General features: G+C 44.7%; 1 protein-coding gene across 3 annotated transcripts in view; it reads left to right on the forward strand.

The window, feature by feature from the left end:
* The first annotated feature begins 1,898 nt into the window (after positions 1–1,898).
* The window catches only part of LOC129388364 (uncharacterized), a 29,344-nt gene continuing 16,984 nt past the window's right edge, over positions 1,899–14,258 (forward strand). Inside the window, exons 1-3 of one of the 3 annotated variants that reach the window (XM_055078498.1) lie at positions 1,899–2,001; positions 11,322–11,426; positions 13,217–13,329. In XM_055078498.1, coding sequence (XP_054934473.1) covers positions 11,327–11,426; positions 13,217–13,329 — 213 coding nt within the window. In that variant the 5' untranslated portion in view covers positions 1,899–2,001; positions 11,322–11,326. Of the gene's footprint in view, positions 2,002–7,096; positions 7,225–11,321; positions 11,427–13,216; positions 13,330–14,258 lie in introns of those variants that run through there. The other 2 variants (XM_055078497.2, XM_055078496.2) reach the window with 2 other exon arrangements.

Consider the following 14,258-nt stretch of genomic DNA (forward strand, 5'->3'; position numbering starts at 1 on the left):
TTACAATTTTGACTTGCTGGTTGAAAATATTCCCACCTGAGTAGCCCCAAGCAGAATAAATAGAAAACTGCCCACTGTGCTGACCAAATACATGCAAAGAGATCCAAAATAATAGAATTATTTCTGGACAGCTATAGATTTAGAGCTTGTTGGCTGATAATCACTATTAAAATTACACCACTGCCAAGCGGACGTTCTGTGTAGTACTGTTGAAATCAAGTTCACTTGAAGAGCAACATAGCAATAACCATCAAATGCTTTAGCAATAGCAAGCAGGCAATCTTGCATGTGCAAAATTGCATGCTTATTTAATGAAGTGCGTTAAGGGCAAAGGGAAGCAAGAAGAGATGATCGCGTGCAGCAAGTTGAGATGGCGTGAAAAGAACTGTAGAATCGTAGAAAGCAGCACAGGATACGGGTACAAGGGCGGAAGATAAAAAGGGATATCAGTGTCGGTGGCGACGAATATTCGAGCAGGAGGTGCAGGCAAATCTTCAGAAAGGCCGCCGCAAAATGGAGCCAGCGCAAGTTCTGCACGGGCACAATCAATACTAGCGTGATGAGATGAGAGGAAGTCCCATCCTAGAATGATGGCATCAGAGCTGCGGGGAAGAACAAAAAACTCAATGTGGTATAAATTGTCTTCTATGGCGACACGGACGGTACATGTTCCTAAGGGCTCAATTGGCTCAGCGCTTGCTGTGCGTAGCAAAATGGCAGAAAACGCCATCGCGACTTTTTGGAGCGTACGACGAAACTGGTCAGCAATCACGGACACTGCGGCACCCGTGTCAACAAGCGCGTGAACAGCGATAGCTTCGGCAAAAACTTCAATGACGTTCGTAGAGAATAAACGTGGGCTTGAGCAGTTCGAAGAGATCGCAGTTCTTGCCTCCGGAACTGCGCCTTTTAGTTTTCCTCCACAGCTGCAGGGCAGCGGACGATGGGGGACAGGGAACGTCGACGCGTAGATTGAGACCGACGAGTGTTGAAGCTTTAGGGAACAGGAGATGGAGTGAAGTGTGGGACTAGTGGTGAATAGAAGGACTGGGAGTCAGGAGCATTCCCTTGAAGTCTCGCAGTATCGGGAGGATAAATAAATAAATAAATAAATAAATAAATAAATAAATAAATAAATAAATAAATAAGAGAATGGTTATGTGCAGCGCTCGCTTTCAATACGCTTCAACTGTAGCGTCTTATGAGGGATTTCGTACAAAAGGTGCCCCTTGGCGCTTAAGCACCTGAATACCGGAAGGTTCTTTTTTTCTGGCTTAAAGTCAGGCGAATGGGATTACAAATCTAGAAAAATAGCGTTATTTTGGTTGCGCATTCGGCAACACAAAATGGTAATAGCAAGGAAGTGCCCCATAAGTTATAATTAGAAGAAAGGTTGGCTTCTGTAAAACTATCGTTACCCTGGCACGTATATCTTGTCTTCATTTCATGAATTGTAGCACGCCGCCATTGTTTGATCAGCGCGTAGTGATAGCTAGGCGCAGCCTTCAATTAACATAAATAATATAGTTGGCAGACACAGACAGGTTGGGTGACACGAGTTTTAGGGCACAGGGAAGAGAAAAAAAGGCAAGCTCACCTGTCTAAGCAATGTGCAGAGGTGAGTTCCGCAGGCGGGACCTATATTAGAGTTTTCAAAAATAAGGAAGCTTAATATATCTTCCATGTTCTGACATGACTTGGGGATGTGTCTATGCTTTCAACGTTGGAATACATTCTTATTTTTATCTGGCAGCTGTACCGTTGTGCATGCAAGATTCACTCACTTGCATGCATCTATCCTTTTGCTTTGTTATAAATTAGTTGGAGGAAGTGCCCGTTTCTTCCTTGTCGCTTAACTTGTCCTCGTCCTTTTGAATGTGCGCTATTCGTTAGGGAGCTCTGAGCTATTACGGAACGTTGTAGGAGATCGTCAAAGAAGGCGGCAAAAGGGACATCATCGAGGCAGCGAGTCAAGTTTGCCTTCTCAGTCTTGCAAATTAAGTGAGTAAGATATTTCTGTCGCCTATGGAGACTTCATTTGGCATCACTTCCAGCTTGAAAACTACATCTTGCGATACAAAACAAGCATCTGGCAGTCTTGTTCGCTCTGTCTGTAGTCGTTCTTTTTATACAGTGATTGATTGATTGCAGCATTCCAAGGATTGCAGAGTGCATCGTCTAATCTCGGAAGGCGTAGGGGCCTTTTTCTGAAACATGTCACTGGTACTCAACGCAGAGCCACAAGATGCCATATTCCCCAGCAGCACCACAGGCAAGAAACCATGGGCTCTTCAAGTACCCCTTCACATTTCTGCAACAAAATCACGCTATTGTGCCATAAAGCAGTGGGGACAGTATAGGGATCTTTACTGACTCTTGGGACATGAAGAACGTATTGGTAGCCTGGCTCGGCATGCAAAATTTATCTCAGTCTGCGGGAGCACATATTGCCACAAGGCAATCAGAGGACACGTCAGTCAAATTTGCTGGATATGAAGCTGGAGCTTCAACGTCTATTCATCTGGATATTGTAATAATTCCAGGCAATACAAGTACTAGCAGCGCTTCCATACTCAACTGCTATTTGCCTGTGCTTCGGCAAAATATGTTTCACGCGATACATCTCACCGCCATGCAACAGCCGCTGTGGTAGGGCAAGACATCACAGAGTGCGCGGAAAAGCCATACTTATTTCGGCGATGGCTGAGACGCACCCGATGTGTAACTGCAGAGGTGCTTCTTTTTTGCGGTTAGGATTGTTATAAGGAGGCACGCGCGCTTTTTATAGATATGAGCAATCGCACCGACAACGAATACTCTGCGACTATTTCCGTATATACGAGGCAGAAATACAGAAGTAAAAGTAATACTGACTCAGCATTCGTACTGTTTTTGTTTCCGGGGTTTAGTGTCGGAGGAAGAAAGTAAGGAAGACCAGTAACCAAATCAATACCTTTGGGTCAACGATGGCTGTAGCCATAGCCAGCGTCCATTGAAGCGAATGACGCTTTTAATAATATTCTCTCGACTACTTATGCATGCGCAAAATATCATTCTAGAGCAGCCAGTTATGCTGGCCTCAGCTCAAGAATACACAAGGCTGTTGGCGACATGTGCACTGGGTGTAGCATTTGATGATGACTTGGCTGATCTCTCTACAGGAGGGATATTATCATCCATGTATGCTAATAAAGCAAGCGTGGCTTGCTTCATACTGATAACACAATAACAGTGGTATCATCATAAAAACGATTACTTACTAGCACTTAAGAAAATAAAAAAAAGAAAACGTACGGCTGTCAGTATATTTCACTGTTACTGCCCTGCGTCGAGTATACAACGCCAGTATGGATGATAAAAGTTAGCACATACGTCAAAGTCTCCCGCCATGCCTCCATCCTTAGGAAGTTCTCCACAGGCTCCACGTCAGTCTAGGTTTATTGACTTGTTTCATGGCTGCCTGTCAACTTCTTGATAACACACGTCACGATACCGGCGAGATCAAAACCGAAATGTATTTTACAACACCGACCTATTCTTTACTCCGCATGCGCGAAATACCCAAGACGTATCAGCAATCATACTTCTTCCAAGTTTTCGGCTAGGTCGCTCTGAACTCTGGTGCTCCCATGCGTTCTCGCGCAGATACTTTCATGTGTTCAGCAGTTCTATGTAATGTTATTGATATCTATACGTTTCATTCCAAAGGGGGTCTGGCACCTGATCACCAATTCATCAGAGAGTATTCCTTTAGACTGCCCAACATAAATGTTACTTGCGTGATTGTTTCCAACGTGACATAATATTACCCTTGGACTTGCTATAATAGAGGGGTTGGAAACATCACCTTTAAAAGATGCGCGCGAAACGGGTGTCTACAAGTGCTCAACGGCAAGTATGATTGTGTAATCACCTATATGAAATGGTTGACGGAAGAAAATAAAGGCACTCTACCAAAGCATTATTTCTCAGAAACGTTATTATTTACTGCTTTGTGCTAAATTGAGGTTTTCCGTTGCTTCTCTAGAGCTGAAGTTAAATCTATACACTTACTGTGCACAGAGGCTTACTGACATGGATTGGTGATGCGCACGCGACCAAACTCTTCCATGACGAAGTGGATAATCCCTATCTTTAATGTTTTTGAAGTCTCGACCATCGTCAATCCTTGCTTCATATGCTACAGTGGCCGCTTTACGGCAATTTCAGCGTATTCTACCGTAATATACACGGGGAAACTCGTGAGGGAAATTCCACGTGCTTCGCATTGTGCAAACGTGCCTGATCATCATACGCTTTTGTTACTCATTCTGTGCTCTTCTTTATTACAACGAATACTGTGGCCTATCTTGCATGCGTAATTCAATTTGACATAGGTACTTTTCGCTTGAATTCGTTGAATGGTTTCTGTCGACAGGGAGGAAGAAATTGCGGCATCTGAGTCGTGCACAGCTTCACAGTGAAAAGGAAAATGCATCATCAGATACAGCACATGTATATGTGGCCCATCGGTATAGAGTAGGAAATTATTGTTGAACTGACGAGAGATCACTTTTCTCTAATTTAGTAAACTTAGACCTCTCCGCTAAGGTAGATGCTGTGGAATACTCTCACCATCCTGCTTTTCCACTGTCAGATTCGGATGATACAAATAAGCCTCGTTGTTGTGGCATCTTTCACCGAGTGGATGAACCAATCGAGGCAGAAGAAGCCGTCATTGCTCTAGGAATTGCTCGCACTTAGGTGGAATATATCTTCTCACAGCTATTCGTAACTTTGCTATACGTTGGATTCACACACCCGCCTGCCGTATCCTACAATCCATCCCTCTTCTCAAACACATATTTATTATCCTATGGGTTCCAGCACACTGTGGACATCCCGAGAGTACAGCCGCTCACGAACAAGCTAGAGTACTCGTCAACCGGGCAGTGGACGGTCTACCTTCATTTCGCAGCGCGTGGGAATGCCTACTCACCTATCATGAAATGACTTTACACTACCGCAATGCCCGCATCAGCTGCCCTGCACTTCACCAAAATTTGTCCCAGGCTGAGCAAGTCCATTGCCGCCGAGTCGAAACAAGTACTCCGATTTCTCATTTCCTCCATTCTCTACTTCATCAGGGTGACGCTTGAACCCTTTGTCGTCTCTGCTCGAGTTCGCGAGCCGACTTGCACCATATATATTGCTATTGCCCAATTTAACGTACACCCCCTTTTGAGGGGGCTGAGCGACATTAACGTTGGGAGGCTACTCGGTGCAGCTCGCAGCCGGAAGGCTAATTACAGATCGCATGCTGGGTAATAGGCGTCGCCGAAGCACAAGGACACTCAGCCACCTATGAATGGCGTGAGGGCCTGTCGTCTTGTTATCCCCCTTGCCTTCATCGCTCCTCATCGGACCTAGTACTTGGCGTCAATAAAGTTATTTCCTCGTCCTCCACTTGAGTAATCGCTTCCAACTTGTATCTAACGACGATGATTTTTTTTTCATCCACGGTGATTTTTTTCAATATTAACTGTTCTAATGATCAGTGCCGCCCCCCGGGGGCATTTGCTAGGTATTGCAGGTGGCGAAACTGGCAAATTAACATTAATTTTGATAAAATCGTCGTTAAATTTGTGCTTCAGTACCAAATCTTCTCTATTTCATTACTTCTCTAACAACTGTTTTGCGGGTAGAGTATCTGAGCAAAAGCATCTCGGTGTCCTTTTTTCATATAACATGCCATGGTCTAAGGTGATTGATCACATATACAACAAAACACTCAAAATTTTGGTTACCTACGTCGTAAACTATCCAACTCTAAAAGAGATATTGAGCTACTATTATATAAATCACTCATCCGTTCTGCTGTTGACTACGTATCTATCCTTTGGAATCCTTACAAGAGTGTGAGAATAACAGGCTACAAGGAATTCAGAAAAAAAGCTCTAAGATATATGCGTCACCGTTATACTCATGACTTTTCACACTGTCCGGCGCTTCGTTCCTTGAATTTAACTTCGCTCTATTCACGCCACCCCATAGCACCATTAGGTTTCTTACAGTCTCGTCGACTCATTTGTCAAACTAAATTCGTGGCAAAGTCACGGGCGAGACGACATCACACTTTTAACTCGACACACTACAATACTAATATGTTTAAATTCTGCTTTTCCCCATCTTTCCCCAGAACTGTAGAATTCCTTACCTAGATCAATTCGCTAAGGCCCACCCCGAAGTTTCTTGTCCGCCATCTAAGATGTATTGTTTTGGAATATCACCCTTATCGCTACCAGCTATTTGCTGTGTATACTGCATTTCCCTCTGTTAGCTAGCCCCTGACTGCGCTGTAATATGTATATCGAAACAAATAAATAAATAAATACACAGTGAACAGCAACATTTACTTGAAAAGTTAAATTACTTACCTTTTATGAAATGAGATGAAAATAAGTGTGCCCAAGGGAATGAGGTTCAGGTTGCAGCTCTTAGGCGCGCGTTCCTGCGTTTCGCATCGGCGTCCCTTGGCGTAACAGAGCGAACGAGCAAAGCGACGGATGAAAGAGCGAACGCGGAGAGCTGCGGGAGATGGGAGATAGCGACATGGAATAGAGCGCGAGGAGAAAAGCGCAGGAGCAGTGTATTGCGAAATTGTGAGAAGAGTAGTACCGCGAAAGACAGGCTCTGTGGCTAAGACCGCTACGAGATGACGTCATTGTCTGTTAACCGACGGCATGCGGCGAGCGCGTCCTCCGATTGCACATACGGAATCAAAGCGCTGCATCAGCCGCGGTCTGCCGGCAATGGAAGCAGTGAATCACGGCCACGCGTGACCCACACGCTGCCTCTCGCTCTCTCCCGAGCAGCGAGGCAGTCGCGCTACACTTCACTCTGCTTGCAAAGCGTCGTGCGAGACAGATTGTCAGCGCCAGCCGATATATCGGTGATTAAAACACTTATACTGTACGAGCGAATGAAAGCGTACGGAAGAAGAAAAATATGTTGACTTGATGCGTGCCGTGTCCCCGCGGGCCCATTGTTGAAGGTCACGTGAGTAAGCTTGCTCAAGGGGGGAGAGTGGAGCGAGCAGTGACGTGATAAAGTACGCGCAGCACTTTTAGCGCCTGTCTCCTTTTCAAGAGGGGCCTTGGTAACGCATGGCTGTGCGCGTGACATGCGAATACGCTGCCCGCGCGCCATGCTATGGAGGCAATCTGCGGCGGACGCACACTGTGGGTGAGCGCAGCTGGCTGGTGTATTCATTCATATTCTCATTGCGCAAGCCTTGCTTTTGGGTGTCGCGTAATCTCATAAATACTCTAAGCAATTTTCGGTGAATATCCGTCTCACTGTCGAACTACGCTTCTAAATGTTTACTTGCCCACTTGCATAACTGGGTAGTCCATAGTATATTGGGCAGAGTTTTGGACGGCTGTGCTCAGGCAACAGTGTTCGAGGCCAAATGTCAGCCCAATTTTCATGGTTGTTTATGTGAAACTGTCTAGGTGCCTCTTGTCAGTCTACCTCTCTGACGCCAACTTTGGTCTCTGGGTATGTTCCGTTTGGTATGTGCCGCTTTTCAATAAACATCTTTGGAGAGAGCAATGGTCGCTGCGTATGCGCCAGTTGGTTTGTGAAAACTTTAAAATGAACTTACTTGACGCCAATTAGAGTCACGGGATATGTCATTGTAAAACAGCGCTAGGGACGGAGAAATCGAAAAGCAACCAGGACCATGTGCTGACTCAGTGTGTCCTATTTTTTATAGTCATGTTACCACGCCAACTCGCCGAGCTGTCCCTGCTTTAGCTCTAGATATGTGTCACTCCTCAATGAACCACTTTGACGACAACCACGGCAAGTGCTCAGGTGCCGCCGATTAGTGAACTCATTTGACGGCCATTTGGATAATTGTGAATGTACCGATGTGTATGCGCAATTCTTCAGTGAATCTATTTCACACCTACATGGTAACTTGGTACGTTCCAATGGCAGAGACGTCACTAAAATGCGCGCCACCAGGTGCAGCGCTCTCCCGTGACACTCCGCTCCTCGTCCCACTATCTGCAACGAAGTACAATTTTATCCCGAGTACTTGCTTCAGCGTGGAGTTTCTTTGGCAGTTAGCGGCTAATTATTCGTGCTGATGTAGAGTTGTACAAAGTACGACGTGCACCACGAAACTCCCAAGCTAGAGAAACATCACATGCAAAACACACATTTACGTCTTTATTTTGCATCAGCAACAAAGAGCAGGAATGTGGAATTTTTTTATACAAAGCAAGTTTAGACCCTTGAGTGTCAAAACCTCCCTTGCCCCCCAGTGTCCTAGAACATTTTCTCTTTCAAAGTGTGATCGTCCAGGTTTTCGAACGAGGGCGCGGGCGCTTTTCTTGCCCCACTGTAACGGGGACACAGGAGGTGCTTCATTTGTCTCCTCGCTGCCACAGCTGTCGCAAGCAGGGCAGTCGGTCATTTCGAGCGCCATAAGTCACATCAAGGTACTTGTGAAGCATCGCTCTTGTCCATTTCACCTTCTACAGCGCCTACTATGCGTTCACAAAATTACATCTAGTGGTACTTGCGGAAATTTTTGAGGATTATTAGGCTAAAACTAAAACGTTTCACTCATATGGACATAGCCACTGCTTTTAAAAGTCTTATTTGAATGTGTGAGTTGCGAAACATTCAGAGTGCACTTTCTCTTTTGAATACATTGGACAGGGAGTGGACAACAGGCAACTGTAGCTATATGATGTGGAAAGCACATAAGGGAGGCTAATGGTTCCGCGTGACCCTTTCTCGCACATTTGGGGTTGTGAAAGCCCAAGACGGAAAGACAGAAGTTGCAGTTTTAGTAGAATGCTTGAGGAGTGCTAATGTTCTACATTGGGGCTCGCTTACCGGAGGCGATAAAATAGCTGAATTAAGTGTTCAGTCGCGTTAGCAGCGCATGCAGCTGAATATTTATACTTGTAACGAGAGCAGTCAGTGCCATCCCCGAGGGATCCAGATTTTATTTTTTTTCTGACGTGCATATATACTCGCATTTCGGAAGCAGAAGGGTAAAACTAAATGCTATGTGGGCTAGAAACATTTCGTTTGTCGCATCCTTCCTGAAACCTTGCCACAGTAAACCTTCTCTGAGATATCTGGATATGTCAGGAGCGACCTTCATTATGCCGCAATGGAGAAAACTTCATTGGAACACAAGCCTTGAGAAAGTTGAGTTTATTTGGTCCGAATAGTAAACATAGGTATACCATTGTTCTACGTTTTCGTTGCTTCTGAAAAGTGCCACCAGGAATGGAAAGACATTCTTTTGCCAAATCGTGCATTTTTGAGAAAAATAGCGCTAATTTGCCTGTCCGTATGCACAAAGCAGAAACGCAGCCGAAGCTACGCAACTAGCCCGCACATAGAAGACTCGCTCCGCGCGTTGCGTTTTGCACTTGTCGTTGATGGCCGATTCCTTCTACAACATCAGTACTTCAAAAGTTACAACCTAAAATTGAAGAGGTTAGGCGACGGGAAGTAACGTGTAGATGTGCAGCTTAGTGCTTCCAGTATTCGCCTTATTATGTATTGGTCGCAAGGGCTACGCTTGCCCTGTAGCTGACAGACGCAGAAAGGTGTCAGTCCTCCCGTTTGGTGGTAAATGGGTTAGCAGATACGAAACCTATAAAGTTATGTTCACATCATATTTGGCGACATAAGCGTATGAAAGAATGTCATGTCAAGGAAAAGGTGCCTCAAATGCTTTTGTTTACGTGCCGCCTTATTCTGTGGGTGCGAAGAACTGCACTAAGACAAGTCTAGTAATAAAGCAACAAGACAGGGTAGGCAGGGAAGTTCATGTCATTACCGAATCTCAACAGGCCTGCCGTAATTTTACCAACGGACGAACACCGCGCTGATGGCTCAGATTCTAGGCCTGAGGCTGCAAGCATCCCATCAAATAATGTGGACGTCGGGCCACGTGGGACTGGAGCGGAACGAAAGGGCGGACGGTTTAGCTTGAGCGCTAATTAACATAGCGGGACAAAACCAATCGTCTCATCAATCTCCACCCTTTACATTCATGCCCCTGCCATCCAATTACTGTGACCGACTCGAGATCCAGTGACTCAACCAAGGTTTTAACCTGCATCTCACAATAGCCTCAGCACTGAAGAGGCAGTTGCTCTCAGACTTATTCAGAAAAACACATTCCCAAATCTACACAGATAAAGCAAAGTGTACCCACAAACATATCGCAGCACCGACCCCTGGTACGGCGACACACGCCCTACACCCTTTCACATTTCATCGATGTGCAGGAGCAAATCTCAACACTTAAAGGCGCCTAGCACCTCATTTGAGCGGTGGGAGGTACAGCTGACCGGCGATACCCTGGAGGGACAAGAAGCTCTCGTCCAGCAAGTAACGTCGAGCAGCCATGGCCACTGGAATCCTGTAATGAGCACACCACCCACTCGCCATCAAGAGCAATGACCTGGATGGTCCAAATAAATGTTTTCTCTCCCTCTCGATTACATTACAAGTGTTACCCACACTGTACAACAATTGGAATGATTTCTTTTACACATCTAACACAAACAGCGTGCATCCGTTTGATCACGTAAGTTATATGAGACATTTTGGAGCAACTTCATTCAGTACATACGTCCCTAAATAAAATTTGCTTGTTACTTTGTGCCATTGCGCTGTCTTGCTTGGTCCCGTTGTTTAGAGCTCTTCCAAAAAGTTTTAATGTACACGCAAGCATAATTTCCAACCATTGGATGAATTCAGTGAGTGTACTTAAAAAAACTGTGTTAGATCGTCTTGAATGAGTACGTTCACGTACCGAAACTGCACATAACGTTTCTTAGCTCGAAGTCTTCGGCTTTATGAAGGAATATGTACACTTGTGTTCGCACGTAGGTGAAAATTTTTCTGTGTCAGTTGGCGCCAGCGAACATATTATACGCTATGCCACTTCTACACGCGAGCTGTCGCAATACAGGAAAGGTGAGCTGGTTGCTGGAGGTAACAGCAGACTTGCCGGTACTTTTGTTTCGATAAGGTGAATTACTTTTGCGGTGGATGTATTTGCATTTATAAAGTGGATGTATGTCGCCTCCACAAGAATTGAGTAAAGTGTACTTAAGGATGCACTTAAACAGAGTTAAAAATTGTGGTCGGCGAATACAGCGCTCAATTTTTACTTGGAGCGGAGATATCCTGAATGTATTGCTGATATCCTGTTGCCCAATAGGTGGAAATTTATCCTCTAAAATAGCCTACTCTCGTGCCTCTGCAGTATTGATATTGAAATTTGTATTTCGCAGACAGAATGCAGGCGTCAACTCTCATCCAAGCGTGCCTGCTGGTAATATTTGCACTTCTGCTATGTGTTCTCGAGCCTACTTCATCGTGCAACACCAAGTTGCCACGTAAGAAAAACCGCTTCGCATTAAGTGCATGTTCATCAGCCTAAAACAGTTGGTTCTATAGCTTATAAAAGGTAATAAATAGTATGCTATAAACAAAGAAAATTCACCACATTATTATCGCCAGGTGCAATTGGAAAACATATACTGCATGTTTTTCATAAGTCAATGTGAGCATATCAGGATAAAAAAACACTACTTTCAAAGGCAGAACTTGATAGCTACCTTAACAAGATGGTTGCTCTTTTTAACAACCGTAATTCGCCTCTCCTATATATTTAGTTTTGCTTTCAGACGTGACTCTAATCTTTTTGTGTTCCATTAAGATAGGGCAGCCGTCTAATGCAGGCCACATTTGCTTGTGTTTATTCTTTCCCTTGCCTCAAGTTTCAGGTGCAGGTTATGGTTGAAACTTTGACGTGTCCCAACAGAGGACATCAAAATCATAGACACATTCATAATATATTTCAAGCAAAAAATCATTAAATGGACATAGTCGTCCAGGGATGTCGCCGAATTAAATTTTTCATCACTGAGCCTTTTTTATGTTTGCTAATTTTCTGATTGTGTGCAACGTCTTTGCGAGATAGGTTGTGAGAGGGACGTCAGCCGCCTCAACATATTCTGCGCCGAATTCTGTTCTCCTTGCCTGCTTTCTCTCTTTCCATCTCCCTAAATCCTTTAAATGCGCAGCTGTTTGGCACCCGTACCTGCGTCGAGCGTCCGCGTTCCCAGCGAACACGGAGCGCAGCGAGAGATTGAAAAACAAGCAGTGAGAGCGATGGCGAAAACGGAGGAGGAGGGTATGGCACAAGCGTCAGAAGGGTAGTGACGCGAAAGATTCGCACTGCGGCGACGATGGCTGCGAGATGGAGCCACAGTAGCGCGCGTCGTCAGGGTGGTCTGTCTGTGGCAGCTGCTGCGAATCTCGCCCATGCGTCTCCCACGCGCTACTTCTCGAGATCGCTCGATTAGCGATGCAGTCGAGCCACACCTCGTTGCGTTTACAGTCTGCAGCAAGAGAGAGATTGCACGTGCCATCCAATGTAACACTAAATGACAACGCGCACAGAGCTGCGTTGAAGTTTCGCATTAGTCAGTATCGTAGTCAACAAGAATTTTAATGTGAAAACATTATCTGCCCCATTACGCAAAAATTCCGCGTTGTAGTCGGCGGCGTGACCGAATGATGTTGCCAAAATGGCCGATGCCATACAGTACAACCGCATAAATAAATAGAGGAATTGACGTTAAGTTTCTCATCAAAGTTGCTGCAAACAAAGTAAATTAATGTTTCTGAAATTAAATTCTGTAAATTCGGTGTGTGCGTGAATCAAACCCGGGCCTCCGTGATGCGAGACGAGTACGCTTCCCGAGGCCACGGCGGACGGTTATGGTTGGCTAAATGTGTGCCTAGTGTGTTCGGTATTGGGCACGTGACGGCGTAGCCAAGGGATAGGAGATGACCCCGCGTTATGAGTGTATAGAATTAAAGCAGTGTTGTTCAATTGAATGCCGCTGAGCACTCCTTCGGGTTATAAACTTCTCACGGGCAAGCGTCCGCGTTTTCATTTGGCCTCACCGAGGCCAAAAAAAAGAGACATTTCACCAAAGCAACTATAAACTTTTCGCATTCCTACACCTTGGAAGTCCCAACTGTTTATGCCAATTTTCTTGCCTTTAAGCTCCCTGAATTTCGTTTGTTTCGCTTTATAACATACCATTCGGTTAAATGTCAGTTAAACGTCGTCCTGGCCACACATGAAATTCTCAGTTATGTACCTTACTTGCAGCTCCAGGACCCCGTTTATTGCAAGCAAAGGTGCTTTTTGGTGACGCAATGCGCGTGTGTGAAAAGGAAATAGTGGAATACGCAAAAAATATACCACCTCACATGCTTCACAAGGCAAGTGCATCGGTGTTTCTGAACTGCAGACTTTTGTTATTGTCGCTGTTATTGCCTTTTCATCACGGTGTAATCAAAATGCTCAAAAGAAATGGTTAGGTTTTTGTTGAGAAATGTAGTCTTACAATTAGCAGGCCAAAATCAAGCAAGCGATATTTACCTTCCATAAAAGCTCATCTCAAGGGCGCACATTTTCAATACTAGGGGCGCTATGTGTCAATTGCGCTGTGCCATTCTAAATTCACGTAATATGGTGTTGCAATGTATTCTTGAAGTTCTGTAACGCAACCTTTGTGCATTCGCGACGATTGAAGCACATTCTGATAACCCTGCAGGAATGTGTCACATAGTATACGAAATAAGGTTCCGCTCTTAGGTCATTCAAAAACCAAGCTGCTTAACTACCTGCCTACCGAAGTTAGATTTCTAGATAGAATCGGATGGTTCAGACGGCGCCTCATCCGTATTTTACATATTATCCTCATCACATTTGTCACAAATTTTCTACTTAAGCGACTGAGGCTTTCGCCGCGGCTTATTATACTTATGACTACGATGTGACATGATGGCGAATATATGATGCTGAATATAGCACGCAACGCTTCTCATTTCAATCATGCTTAAAGAAACACATATTGAATGAATAAAGACGATGATATTACCCACTGAACACACATTAGTCTATTATCCATTTGTCAAAATATTTGAGAATTCTTGAACACAACTTGTCACAACACTGTCGAATGTCTTAAAAGGTCTTGTAGCCGCCGTGAAAACCCTGTAACGCACCGCGAAAAATGGAATATAAGAACTCTTGCAAGACATTTTGTAGCCATTTTAAAATCATCCGTATGAAATTTCCTGTGGCATTGTTGTAGCTGTCTTGAAATCGCATTTTAACAGACTGAATAGTCTCGATGAGCAAGGTA

This window comes from Dermacentor andersoni, chromosome 10 (genome assembly GCF_023375885.2).
Source record: "Dermacentor andersoni chromosome 10, qqDerAnde1_hic_scaffold, whole genome shotgun sequence".
Taxonomy (NCBI): domain Eukaryota; kingdom Metazoa; phylum Arthropoda; class Arachnida; order Ixodida; family Ixodidae; genus Dermacentor; species Dermacentor andersoni.